The following is a 14,116-nucleotide window of genomic DNA, read 5'->3' as shown; positions in this document are numbered from 1 at the left end:
AACTTCAAAACCAACAGCCTGGGAGAGGCAGCAGAATTTCTACTCAGGCAGCAGTGAGGGAGTCAATTGAGTTAATGAGCTCATTGTCATCTACCTGACTCCTGTTAATCTCTCTCTACTCCACAGGTGTTAATGACCCTCTCTCCTTTTTAAAATGATCTTGATGCTTCATTATGCAGACTACAGGCAGTCCTCGATTTATGACTTCAAGTTCCAATGAACGGCATTTACAACCTTTATTATCAGACACCCTGTTTCGAGTTCCAACACAGGTTTCAACTTTAGCACACTTGAAACAGCTGTGGCCAGCTGGTACATCTGTTTTGGTGGTCTGGGAGGTCATGGGGGAGCGTGTGCCCCCAGATCTGTGCAGGGCAAGTGGGGCCAGGGCTGCACCACACTGCACTCCGGGTGGGCATGGCGGCACTGGTAGCCGGAGCTATGCTCTGCTGCCACTGGCCCAGTGGGGGGGTGCAGGACGGAACTGCAGCTCATTCGGGGGCACGTGGAGGGGGAGGGCAGCTCTCACCACTTCGTGCCTCTCATCTGGAGGCAGCACAACAGCTCTGTCCTGAACCCGCCCCACTCCAGCTGGGCGAGCAGCAGAAGGGCACAGCCCTCCCTCCCAGTGCTGCCACACCCACCTAGAGCAAGCCACGGCTTCATCCCATGTCCCACTGCCCTGGCTGGTCTAGCAACTGCAGGGCATAGACCCCACTTCCCAGCACCGCTGCGCCCACCTGGAACGCACCACAGTGCAGCGCCAACCCTGCCTGCCCCACACAGATCAGGGCACATGCCCCTCCCCTCCCCACCCCATACCCACCCAAACCAGTGGCGTGCAGTGGCAGAAGCTACCCCCACACTCCCCGTACAAGCTGCGCCTTCGTCCCATGCCCCCCCTGCCCCAGCTGGGCAGTGCTTGCCCCAGCCCCTGTCCTAATCCCTCCTTGGATGCCAAGGCATTGATCTGCCCCTTCCCCTTCTACCACACCAGACTTACAAGCTGGATACAACTGTATCAAGCGTCATAAAGGAACCAATCCCCAATTTGTAACATTGTTCCTATGGGAAAATTGGTTCCAAGTTATGAGGTTTTGACTTATGACACATTTGGTTCCTGAAAACCATGTCGCAAGTCTGAGGACTACCTGTATCCTTTCGTTTACAATGTTGCTGTCTGTTGGCCATTCCCGAGAATGTCTCCCTTCTAGGTCACAACCCCACACACTGTTTGAGAGTAGATTTTGTTTTACAAATCTGAATAAGAGATGACCATTTAACTATAAGTACAGGACCAATGAAACAATCTCTTTTGACTATTTTGACTACTATTGCCTATTTTGCTGTGTTTTTTAAACTTAATATATAATCTAGAAAATTAGCACACCTTCCAATATAGTTGTGTGTGTTTCTCCTTTGATCCTAAACTGAATAATACAGTGATAGGCTCCTAGCACATTAGTAAAGCTCAATAGTTTCTCTTTAACTGGAGAAAAATGAGTTGCTGTATATGTGATGCTCTACCACACTACCTTCATGCCCTACCCCTCACCTTTTCAAAATCTGCCCCAGGATACACTATTCTAAAGGAAGGTAAGCATTTACATGCACAGTTCACTATTACACACAGGCACAAGTACACCAGAGCAGCAGATGTGTACACATCATGCACACACACACACACACACACTCTACACATACACCCAATATTTTAATTCTTTTTTGCATCGCATCCATAGAATCTAAGCTCCAAATGCCGGAAAATTCATCATTCCTCTCAGACTGCTTAGCTACTATGACTTTCAGAAACAACAACAGCAGTAAAATACGTTTTTTTCCTTCACTCTAAATACATTCACAGTATAAGAACCATCATATTTATTAGTGTGTTAAAAATGCACCAAGGAGTTGATAATGGATTAAGCTACAAGAGTTAAATAGCACCACTGAGATTTCCTGAGGCTGCTGCTATGAAATAAATATTCAACCCCAGCAAATCAAACTGATAGGGCAGCTTCCACTGTACATCATTACCATGTGCTCTTTGTACTTTATTCATATTTGCTAAACAGAAACATTAGGAGGGCAATCCCTTTGAACACGCAGACATTCATTGTGTGCGTGTGTACATGTGCATCTATGGGAAAGAGCACATGAGGCTCAGCATCCCTCGCAGATCTGCTGCTGTGGTGCTTACAGAGCTCTGTGGGAAAAGCAGAGATAATGGAGCCAGGAGCTTGCAGAGCATGTTCTAAAGAAGTTGTGGGATCTGGATCCATGGGATTATTCAAGAGCAGGTTAGAAAAAAAACTTGCCTGGGATGGATTTGTCAGGGATGATCCTGTCTAGAGCAGGGGGCTGAACTAGATGACTTTACGAGGTCCCTTCCAGCCCAACTTTGCTATGATCCTACGTGCTTCAGCAGGAAAACTCTCTCTCAGGTATAATACTCAAGGCACGAATGATCAGTTTCTAAACAAACCCCACTCAAGATGATTCAGAGGGGCTAGGGACAGACATTAAAAAAGCCAGACCCTAAAGTGATTCGGCCTTTGCAGGTTAGTCTGACCCACCTAGGCTGAATCGGTTTGTAAGAGGACAAACAGTCTCTCAGGACTGGGGGAATGCAAGCACTGTGTGTGCTGGGGGGGCGTGGCCAGTCCCGGTTTAACTGGCCAGATAGGGGTTTAATTCTCTCTCCTCTGCCCCACCCACAAGGACCTGAGCCAGGTCTGCAGGCCATTCCCCCTCACTGCAGCAGCAGCGGGGCACCATGGTCCCCAAAGCAGAGGGGAGCAAGGAGGAGAGCTAGTCTCCCCTCTACCTCCGCTGGCAGGTAGGTCTGCTCGCTGTCACCGCTGCACTTGCTTCCTGTGGGGGAATAAATCCCCTGCTGTCCCCTCCACTGGATGCCAGATGGAGGGGGAATAACCCCTGTCCCTGCCTCCCCAAAGGGGCCCTGCTGGCCAGCATCTGGCCATGCCCCCACCCCGCCACTTCAGCAGGAGGGGGCAGCAGCCCCTGTCATAATGTCACAGAGCACGAGACTCTTCCCAGCGGGGGGCTGCACTCTGGGGCAGGCAAAGCTGCGGCGGGCTGTGCGCTGAACCACCAGTGTCCTGACTGAGCCAGAGCCCTCCAAGCCCCCTGCAGTGCCACTGTGTTCTGCAGCAGCTCTGCCAGCCCTGCAGTGTGGCTCCCCACTGGGAAGAGGCTAGCGCTTGGGAAAACTGTGGCAGGGCTACTGCCCGCTTCTGCTCCAGCAGCTGGGCGTTGACAGGGCCAGACACTGCCGGCACAACCCTGGGAGGTGGGGGCAGGGAGTGGGTTTATTCCCTGCTCTGCCCCCAGGGCACTGCAGCTGGGTCTGCCCAGCCTGGCCACAGCTGCCAATCAGCCTGTGCTCGGGGCCAGCCCCCTCCCGGCAGGAGGGGGCTTATTCTGCCAGACGCTACCTTAAGTGAAGACCGAGCAGCAGCTGTGGCCAGGCCAGGCAGACCTGGCTGTGGTGCCCCAGGGGCAGAGCAGGAAATAACTCCACTCCCTGCCCTACCCAGGGGCCCTGCTGGCAGTGTCTGGCCCCACCTCCACCCAGCTGCTGGAGCAAGGTGGGAGCGACTTTGACAGGAGCTGCTCCCATCACAGTTCCCCCAAGCGTGAGCCTCTTCCTAGCAGGGGGCTGCACTGCGGGACCGGCAGAGATGCAGTGCAGCACGGTGGCACTGCAGGGGGCTTGGAGGGCTCTGGCGCGCTGCAGACGCTGCCACGGCTCTGCCTATCCCACAGCACATCCCCCCACCAGAAAGAAGCTAGTGCTCTGCGACATTCTTGGGGGCAGCAGTCCCTGTCATAAAGGCCCTGCCCCCTCCCGCTGCAGCGATGGGGCAGGAGCATGGCCACACACCGGCTGGCAGGGCCCCTTGGGAGGGGCAGGGAGGGATTATTCCCCCTCCCTCCAGTGTCTGGTGGAGAGGACAGCAGGGGGCTTATTCCCTCACAGGGAGCAAGCATGGCAGCGACAGCAAGCAGACCCAGCTGCCAGTGTGGGTAGAGGGGAGACTAACCGTCTTCCCAGCCCCGCTCTGCCTCAGGTGCCATGGTGCCCCACTGCTGCCTCAGGGAGGGGGGGGAGCGCCCAGCAGACTCTTGCTGGTGGGAGACAGGGGGGAATTAAACCCCACTCCGGGCAGACCCCCGCCCCTGCCTGTCCCTGCTCTGGCTGGGGAGCAGAGAGGCGGGGCCAGCCCTTCTGGACTGGAACAGAGAGTCCAGCCCAGACAGTAGGGGTGTGCGAAATGGGCCGTATTCAGTTCAGATTCAGATTCAGCCTGAATCGGGGACAGTGATTCAATTCATTGGATTCGGATCACTGTCCCGATTCGATTCGGCCGAATCCAGATCTGAAGATTTGATGCTGATTCAGATAATCAGCAATTTGGCCATGAACACAGTTTTAAATGTTTTTTCTACGTACATCGAGGTACCAGGCACGGCTCATGAACGTTGTGATGCTGGGGTGCATGAAGCATCCCACAGAAGTGCAGGGGGGCCCCCCACAGGCTTGGCAGTGGACATACTTCTGGTCCACTTCCAGGTCTGCCACCAAGTACTCAGGGGGACCCCAGGTGCCTCCCCAGAGCCAGGAGGCACCAGTCACCGAGCTAGGGGCCATGGGGGTCCCCCCGCACACACTCCCCAGTGGACCCGGAAGTGCTTTTGGTCCGTTTCCAGGTCCACTGCTGACCACGCTGGGGACCCACCCACACTCCCATGGAATGTTCCATCCACCCCACCATCTCAGCATTCACGAGCCACCTGGTACTTTGAGGTATGTAGAAAAAAACATTTAAAGCTGTGTCTGTGTCCAAATCACTGAATCTTTCCAAATCTCTCCAAATCAATTCAGAGGGTTCTGATTCGATTCAGAGAGATTAAAGGTTCTCCTGATTCAATTTGGATTCTGAGATTCAGCTGCTGAATCGGGCAGTATCTCCACCAAGTCGAATCAGTAACCGAAGCTTCACACAGCCCCACCAGAGCGCATGCCGGGATGGTGGGGGAGTCTGGCTTAAGTTAAACCAGGAGAGGTCTGGGACAGACATTGCATAAACCAGTTTGAGCCAAATCAGTTAAGTCTGATGCTACATTCAACCAGGTTCATCTCAAACCAGTTTCGGTCATTTTGAAACTGGTTTATGTGTACTGCATGTCTGTTCTGTTACTAGTTTAAACCAATTTCTGATCACTTAAACTGGTTTATGTGTAATGTCTGTCCCTAGCCAGGATGTCCAGTGTTCTTATACAAGAGTGCCCACAGGAACCTCCCAACAAAGGGACATTGGCCTATCCACCAGAAGTTGAAATGAACATCTTCTCTGTGCCTCTCACGCAAGCTTGCAAAGCTGTAGCATCTCTTGCCACCACACACACGCGCACACAGGCCAAGCCTGCTAAGTTCTTACCGCAAAGGTATGGTAGGGGGCTGTGGCAGCAGCTCCATGGGCCCCAGCTGCAGAGGGAAGCATGGACAATCCCGTTGAGAAGATCCCAAGAGCACTAAGGTTGAGCCCCGGGATCAGGTTGGCTTGTTGCTAGAAATACAGACAGAAGATAGAAACAGGAAGACACGGAATGAACAGAGGAGAAAAACCACAGAGGCAAAATACCGAGCTGACTTCTACTGTCCTGGCCAAACAGCATCAATATGGCAGGGCCTGCCCTACATTGCCTTTGGGGGGACAACAGCCTTCTCCATGGCTGCAAACCACCCTGCAGCCATATGTGGCCTGGTCTCACTGAGGCCAGCTCTGGCTAGGGCTCTGAAGGTCTGAGGCCCCTGTAGGAAAGGGTGGAAGCAGCAAGAATAGGAGCTTACGCTGACGGCCACAATGTCATTCTCATAGGCTTCTCGCAACTTCTTCATGATTTCCACTTCAGCATTGGAGCAGGCGTCAATGTTGCCCTTCACTGTGATGGTCCGTTCAGGGTTATAAATGGTTAAATCCTGTAAACTAGCCAATTACATGAAAAAACAGTCAGTGAACCCTCACTCAACCCAAACAACAGAAAGAACAAGCAGCTTCTGTCATCCTGCTAAGACCAAAAGAAGTTGCTCTGTTGAGCCCTCTTCTCTCAGCAGCTATGGAGAGCCATATCCTACAGACCCCAGTCTGCCCCTCTGGCCAGCGCTGCTGGCCTTCTGTGTAAGGCAGCACATGTGGGAACAAGTGATTGGAACTATTTGTCCATTCCAAGTCTTCCCAACACATCCCTGCCATGGCTGTTCCTAAAAAGGAGAGCAAAAAGCCCAGGACTGCATCAAGCCACTGCAGCCAGCCAGTAGCCAACCTCCAGGAGCTCTCTGCTGGGCACCTCAGCATCCACCAGGATATCGGCACTTACGGAGAGATGGTGATCTTGGTCCCCGTGTCTTGCTCAATTTTCTTTAGGTTTCGTCCTTCTTTGCCAATCAGTCTCCCAACCAAGCTGTTGTGGGCTAAGATTTTCAAGGGAATCTCTTCAGCTCTAAGAGAAACACAAGGCATTCAGTGTTATGTTGCATGTTCTTTTCACTCAGCATGCGAGGGGCAGGGCCCCCCAACCCCTTAGCTCTGGCACCTCAGCATCCTTCAGGTTCGGTTTTCCTCTGGATTTTACCCAGCCCTCCCTCTTCCTGAACACAGGAACAAACAACAGACACTGAGGGGTGTTTTAGGGGCACAGCCAGGTACTCTACGTCAAAATGATCCTCACAATATCTACAACAGCTCAGAGCATGAACGGAGGCTGAAAATATGGTACCTATTTCCCTCCCTCCCAGAGGAGACCTCTGTAGAATCACAGGGAAAATGCTAGCTTTTCTCTCCATCAGGCTAGCAGGCCTGGTCAAAACTCCCTATGCTGTCATGACCTTCTCATCAGTCCTGGAAGAAGACAGCAGCCCTACGGGACAGGAAAGGAAGCAAAGGAAGATTTGAAAACAGTTCTAACTACCCGCCACATTTAGCTCCTTTAACATCATGGTGCTGCCAGCTCAGGTAGCACAGTTTGGTCTGACAGCAGGGGGTCCCATTTCAATGTAATGATTTGCCTTCAGGGTTAGTAAGACATTTGCTTTATCTCCAATGAGATCTGCCTAATGAGGGACAATTTTGCTTGGCATGAAAGGACTGTTTTGGATGAGCCTACAGAAATGCACATTTCTCAGATAAAGCCAAGGAACATGTAGCGCAACAGAGCATGGGGATGACCCCCTTCTGGACTGACTCTTCTCACAGAGGGCCCCCCTGCCCCCACAACACTGAGATATATATTTACATGCATTTTAACAAGGCTGCTAAATGTGAGAAGTTATTGATGGAAATGTAACTATTTAGAAAATTCTGACACCCATGAAAAATACTTTGTAGCACTCCAGCTGTGCATTCACAAAGATGTGCAAATTCTCAAATGACCAGAATAGTCTACAAAAAAAGTAAAAAAAAAAAAAATCATAGTGACATTTTCTTTTCTGTTGCAAAACCCATATATTTTTGATTCTTTAGCATGTGAACAGTCTAAATGATTTTTGTTATGTACTGACAGAAAATAGAGAAAGCTCCTTTAGCTAAATGTTTATGGCAGGAGGGGAAGGCAAAATATGCCTTATTCTGAAACACCAATTGCAAGCAGGGCTGGTCAAAAATTGGTAGGCATTTTCCATACAAAAAGTTCTAATCAAATGAAAAATTGTCATTTGCTTTGAAACATTTATAGGTTTTTTTCAGTGAAACAATAACTTAATGGATAATTTTCATTTTGAATCATGACTTTTCATTGAAAAAAGTCAACAAAAAGTTTTCAAGCAGCTATGGTTATCACCTCTTTGGTCCAGAGGGAAAGGGGGAGGAAAAGAATAGAAAGGGAGACTCCAAGGCAGAGATATCTCCCCCAAAATGATGATCTAATATCCATGACTTTGGATAACTTTTCTAAATAAATAGACAGATGTATCAAACCAAACCAGCCTCTTTCACAGGGCAATTGCAGTGTCTATCCCAATCCATCTTTCGGCTCTCTGAAGATGTATTTTCTAAGCTGACTGCCTTTTTCCATAGGTATTTGATTAAAATGAATTAATTCTTCATCATCTCTGTCTGCCTCCTTTCCCTCCTGGGTGTGGGTGTGTGGCAGTCTCCTGTAGAGGCGAGTAAAGCAGGTGGCATACTTACGATTTAGTCTCATCGGCTTCTTTCTGCATGATATCAAGGATCATGCGGCATGCCTCCGAGCACCCTTCTGGGGTGGCATGGATGGTGATTGGCTTCTCTGCAGCACCAGCATTCTCCTTACGATGGATGTCTACCCTACAGCGAGAGAAGCAGCACAGAGAAAGCACTGTGCATCAGGTTGATGTTGTCAAGAAGCATTTTAACAAAGCATAAAAAGCAAAGCCATCTCTTTGTTTTACAATCTGAACGTAACCATAAACCAGAAATTCACCATTATGCAGCTGAAGCCAGCTCAGCATCAATTCCCCCTGAAGGTGGTATCAGGCAGCTGGAACAGGGACTTGTCCCTATAATTTTGCAAAACCATGAAACCCTCACCAGACACGCTCAGCAGTCAGGAAAGGTTAGTTTCAAGGCCTGCTAAACCTCTGGAATGAACCTGGCCCATGTTCTGGGTGACCAGTGGCTCTGCTCTGAGCAAACCTAAAGCAGTTTATAACAAACATATGGTTTCAAGAGGCTTTGGCATCAAAGCAATTTCAGTTCAGGTTCTGCCCAAGTTTGCCTTCCAGATCTGGGTTCATTTGCCCTGGGGCATCAAAGCAAATGATTGAGGGGAAGGAGCTGCACCAATGCAGGTCAGACCAGAATACATTCTGCAGAAACGAAGGAGAGATTCCCTTCTCCCCACTGACTGGCATTATTGCTGGCTTTTGCATCCACAACCACAACATGGTAGGACTTCCCCATTCTGCTGCCCAAGAGCAGGGAGGGTACCTTTACAGCTGCTATTTAAAACCTGTCTTTCCAACAGTGCAAGTGATAGGTTAAAAACAAATAGATTCATCAGGAATTAGTAAAATGCAGGACATCCTCCCTCTGTAAACTACAACACCAAGCATCATGCAGGGGAATGTTCATGTTTAGACAACTTAAACACTACACACAAAGAAAAGGATCTGGCCTGTGGTTTTCTATAAGCTTTTATATGCTTCAAGGCACTTGGAGTTTAATAAGAGCTTTCACCCTTCACATACCAGCTCCTCTTTCAGTAGAGCTTGAATCCTAGGTTTACAGTCCTGACATCCATTGCCATGGATGGTCTTGATGCCACAGACACAAAATGACTTCCCACAATGGAACAGGCTAGCCTAGATATCCTCCAGGAGCAGATGAAATTGAGTGTTCTCCAAAAGAAGACCCAGTATCCCAAAATGCCCCTGGCCAATTAAGCAATTCATTAATTATTTCTCATTTGCTCAGACTAGAGATCTGTTTTCTGAGCAGCAGAACCATTTGACCTGGGGCTGGGGCAGACCTATGAAGAAGGGTGCAGCAGGTACCTCCCTCCTCCGTATGTGGCTCAACTCTGCTGGCCAGTGTGTGGGAGCCACCTCATGCCATTCCACCTTCAAGAACAAGAGGCTGGATCCTGCTCTTGGTATGGGGAGGGGGACCTTGTCCCAGCCCTCACAAGGTTTAAATAACTTAGCAGCAGCTGAGATATTTGCCTTGTAAACAGGATCACCTCTTTTCCAGGATCCCAAAATGATCACTAACTTACAAAATACCTGCAGTAAACTGAACAACTCAACTATACGACTGCAGGTTGGGTGAGTGTGGGGACCCTAGTGGACCCGGTACTGGCATCTGCTGATATGACTGCCAGGCTAACACTATCAGGGTTACTGATAGTCAGTAGACTTCAGAGTCCACAAGAAATTTTGCCCCAGCTGGTGCCTTCTTGGGGTCTATTTCCTTTTGAAGCACCTCTCAGAAATGGGACACTCCACATGAACTATGTAGCTTGTTCCTATATGAGAATGCCTGTATCCTGGTATGATCATGTGAGAGATAACAATGGATTTGGGAGAACAAAGCTTTGGCTTAAACACTAACAGGCTTGGGAAACAACCAACATGGGATGAAAAAATGGGAAGGAAACCAGAGTTAAATACATTCACAAACATTAATGCGATACATTTGAAAGATATCGCCAGCAGGAAAACACTTCTTGAAAACAAAAGATTAGATCAAGGAAAAAAAGTGTCAAATCTGGATCAGAGCCTAGGAACTGCAACCTATTCGCAGTACATCCATTTCAAGACAATGCACACTTGATCGAAAGCTGCCCTCCAGCACGCCTGTATCTCGTCTGCATGCTTTAGAATGGACACTCCACATCTTGACGTGTGCCCTCTGTGCAAAAGACCAGGTAGGCATTGCTCCTTGTTTCCAGGATTGCTGTTTTTTTTCAATACCTATGATTTCCTGGGTAGAGAACTGAGCTCTGATATCTCTCTGAGCCTCCCACATTTCCAAAGACATGCTGTGTGCTTGGTCACAGGATTGGCGAGATGGCACTTGCTCTGTGCTCCTCCCAGGGCTTTCGGTGTTCCTTAGAACCATTCAACGCTGCAAACTCTAGCATTCCACTTCTGGGTGTCAGCAGCATCTGGCTTTTTGGACTCTGCATTATCTTGGAAGTATCCCACATAAATTTATCAGAGGCCTGGGCCCCAGTTACTGACCCATTTTGAGAAGGGACTCCAAATCGTGTGGCCTCATGAGCTCATCTGAGCCAGAAGACAGTTTTTGATCAGACAGGAATTAGATTTAAACTAATGCATTTAGTCCCCTGCTAACTCACGGGTAGCAAAGGAGCTGCTCCACTCCAGGGTGGAGTTTGGGAATGGATGACACAGTCCATCCCCTGGTGGCAAAGGGACAGTAAGCATAAGGGGTGCCAGCTCAACACCTCTGAGAAGCAGGCTTCCTATTTCAGGGCCCAACTCCCCGAGCTGGAAGTTCTGGCTCAGATATGCTGTAATTGCCAGTGGCCAAGCACTGTTCCTTCCCTGCTCCCTACCTTCCACTAATGCCTCCTACAAATAAAAACAAGACAAAACACAATTGACCAAAAGTCATACAGAATAATCTGTTCTGCACTGGACCCAGATATGAGGTATGCTGGGGACCTACAGGCTATACATGGAGTCCTGTGGAAAGAAACAAAACCATTCAAGGTACTTACTTGGACTGGGTTTGCTTAGTAAGATTCTTTATGGTCAAGCCCTCCTTTCCTATGATCGCACCAACAAATTGCGTGGGGACCAGCATCCGCAGTGGGAAATCGAGCTGTTTGGGCTGTGAGGAGCCCCCCGGGGAGGGGCCCTGCTCCCTGGAAGAGTGTCCCCCACGGCGGGATCGCTGAAGGGGCTGAGGGGAGCTCACCTCTTCATCCGGGATGTAGGAAATCTTGAAGGAATAGTTCTCAAACTGGTGGCCACTGAGCTTCTCAATTGCTCTGGAAAGCAGAGAAAGGAACCAGGTTGTTAAGCCGTGACCCAGCTGCAGAGCTCCAAAGTTGGGGTATCTTAGAATCATAGACAATGAGGGTGGGAAGGGACCTCAGGAGGTCACATCTAGTCCAACCCCCCTGCTAAAAGCAGGACCAGCCCCAGTTAGATCATCCCAGCCAAGACTTTGTCTGCTCAGGTCTTAAAAACCTTCAAGGATGGAGTTTGCACCACATCTCTGGGTAGCCTGTTCCAATGCCTTACTACCCTCCCAGTAAGAAAATTCTTCCTAATATCTAACCTCAACTTCACTTGCTACAACTTGAGCCCTTGCTCCTTGTTCTGTCATCTGCCACCACTGAGAACAGTCCAGCTCCATCCTCTTTGGAACCTCGCTTCAGGTAGTTGAAGGATGCTACCAAATCCACTGCTTTCCACAAAGCCAGTCATCTCATCCTAGAAAGCAACCAGGTTGGTCAGACATGACTTGCTCTTGGTGAATCCATGCCGACTGTTCTTAGTCACCTTCTCCTCCAAGTGCTTAGAAATGGATTCCTTCAGGAACTGCTCCATGATTTTTCCAGGGACTGAGGGGAGGCTGACTAATCTATTGTTCCCTGGATCCTCTTTTTCCCTTTTTTAAATATGGGCACTATGTTTGCCCTTTTCCAATCATCAGGGACCTCTCCTGATAGCCATGAGTTTTGAGAGATGATAGCCAGTGGCTCTGCAATCATGTCAGCCAACTCTCTGAGCACCCTTGGGTGCATCCCGTCTGGCCCCATGGACTTGTATACATTCAGCTTTTCTAAATAGTTCCTAGCCTATTCTTTCACCACAGTTGCCTGCTCACCTCCTCCCCAAACTGTGCTGCCTGGTGCAGTAGTCTGGGAGCTGACCTTGCCTGTGAAGACTGAGGTGAAAAAGGCATTGAGCACTTCAGCCTTTTCTGCATCCTCTGTCACAAGGTTGCCTCCCCCATTCAGTAAGGGACCCACACTTTCCCTGCTCCTCCTCTTGTTACTGACACACACTTCTTTTGTTACCCTGCCCATCCCTTGCTAGCTGCAACTCCGATTGCACTTTGGCCTTCCTGACTTCATCCCTGGATGCCCGAGCAATGCTCTTTATACTCTTCTCCAGAAAAGGAACCATTTAGCTGACCAGGCCACAGTGGCTGTCCCCTGCTCCCAACTCCCTCTCCATCCAGCCTGCCAAATCAGGCATCTGCTCACGGACACCCACATGCTCAGTCCTAACCCAGTCTATGCTGTTCCTTTAAAATCACAGATGGCCCTAAATTGAGACCTAATATCTCCCACCACTCTGGCCTTAACCTCTCTTGGGAAAAGTAATTCGGAGACATCTGAATGCCTCAGGTAAAAACAGTATGTCCTGAGGTGTGTGGTGCCCTCTATGAGCCACATACAGATTTTTACAGACCTGGACTCATCTTGGCTACCAGAATTGGCCCTCTTAGCTGTGTTGCTGAGTCCTAGGTTCAAGCCCTGCTGTCGGAAATCCACCCACCCACTCAGTGCTCTCACTAGACGCCCAAAAAGGTGGCTCTGCAGCTCATGACAAACTTCCTTGGCCAGGAGGCTTGCATACCCCATATCTGGGCACTGCATACTCTAGTCCCCTGTAGTTGGGGCTGGACATGGACACTGCAGCTTGGGCTAGCTGATGCTTGGTGTAGACAAAGTCAGTGGAGCTGGACAAAGGGGGCACTGGCCTGGATTCTGACTCAGTAGCTTGCTCTTCGCCCCCACCAGGACTATACCTTCTTAATCAGCAGGGGCTCCAGGGCACCCACCACTGAGGGAGAGGCTGGAACACAGCAGCAGGAGGAGAACCCCCTGAGATATAGCTGTCAGAAGAAAGAAGGGTGGCTCCTGGGACCAGATGGAGCACACAGAAGTCAGACTCCTGCTCTACCCTTGGTGGCTGTACCCCCAACCAAATGCTGCATCCTCAAAAGTACCCTGGGAAATTCAATATGCATTGGCAACATGCCCCTGGAAATGAAGCATGCCCCATCCTCCCCTGCAGAGTCACAGGGGCCAGCTGTGCTGTCCCCACACAGCCTTGCACCTTCTATCATGAAACCCTGCTGGACTGTAGCAGTGAGGATGCTGTGGAACAGAAGGACGTTAGAGAAGGGCATTGTTTTATAGCGAACTGGATGCCTCCCTCAGCTGCAACCTCTCTGAGCAAACTAGGTGAGACGTGTGTTCACTCTCACCTACCTTGTTCTGAGAATCCAGTTACATCCTGCTAATAATGATCGTGCATGGGCTGCTCCATGGCTCCTGCTCAGAGGTGGTGGGGGGCTTCTGAACATCTCAAGCACAGAGACAAATTCCTCTCCTCTGGACAGGCAGCAGCAGCCCTCCCCTATCTGCAGGAGAAAGGATGGGACCAGACCACCACAGGCTGGGGTTTGCTAGAGTGGATTATTTTGGAGGTGTTTTACCCCCTTGCTTCATCTGGATCCATTGACAATGACTACAGCATTTTCCCAAAATCAAATGGATGGGAGCACGTTGGAGAAGATAGCTAAAGGCACAGCTTGGACAACCTTGCTATTTAAAGCAAAGGAGA

At 49.8% G+C, this 14,116-nt stretch overlaps 1 protein-coding gene across 2 annotated transcripts in view; it reads right to left on the bottom strand.

The window, feature by feature from the left end:
- Positions 1-14,116, bottom strand: part of IGF2BP2 (insulin like growth factor 2 mRNA binding protein 2) — a 113,003-nt gene that overhangs the window by 21,683 nt on the left and 77,204 nt on the right. For both annotated transcript variants that reach the window (XM_059730795.1, XM_059730796.1), the window contains exons 6-10: positions 11,248-11,520; positions 8,214-8,348; positions 6,406-6,528; positions 5,879-6,014; positions 5,466-5,594 (exon numbers count right to left, since the gene is read on the bottom strand). In XM_059730795.1, coding sequence (XP_059586778.1) covers positions 5,466-5,594; positions 5,879-6,014; positions 6,406-6,528; positions 8,214-8,348; positions 11,248-11,520 — 796 coding nt within the window. The remainder of the gene's footprint in view (positions 1-5,465; positions 5,595-5,878; positions 6,015-6,405; positions 6,529-8,213; positions 8,349-11,247; positions 11,521-14,116) is intronic.

This window comes from Alligator mississippiensis, chromosome 7 (assembly GCF_030867095.1).
Source record: "Alligator mississippiensis isolate rAllMis1 chromosome 7, rAllMis1, whole genome shotgun sequence".
Taxonomy (NCBI): domain Eukaryota; kingdom Metazoa; phylum Chordata; order Crocodylia; family Alligatoridae; genus Alligator; species Alligator mississippiensis.
The sequence above is the reverse complement of the archived record's forward strand: the minus strand, read 5'-3'. Positions and strand labels throughout refer to the sequence as shown.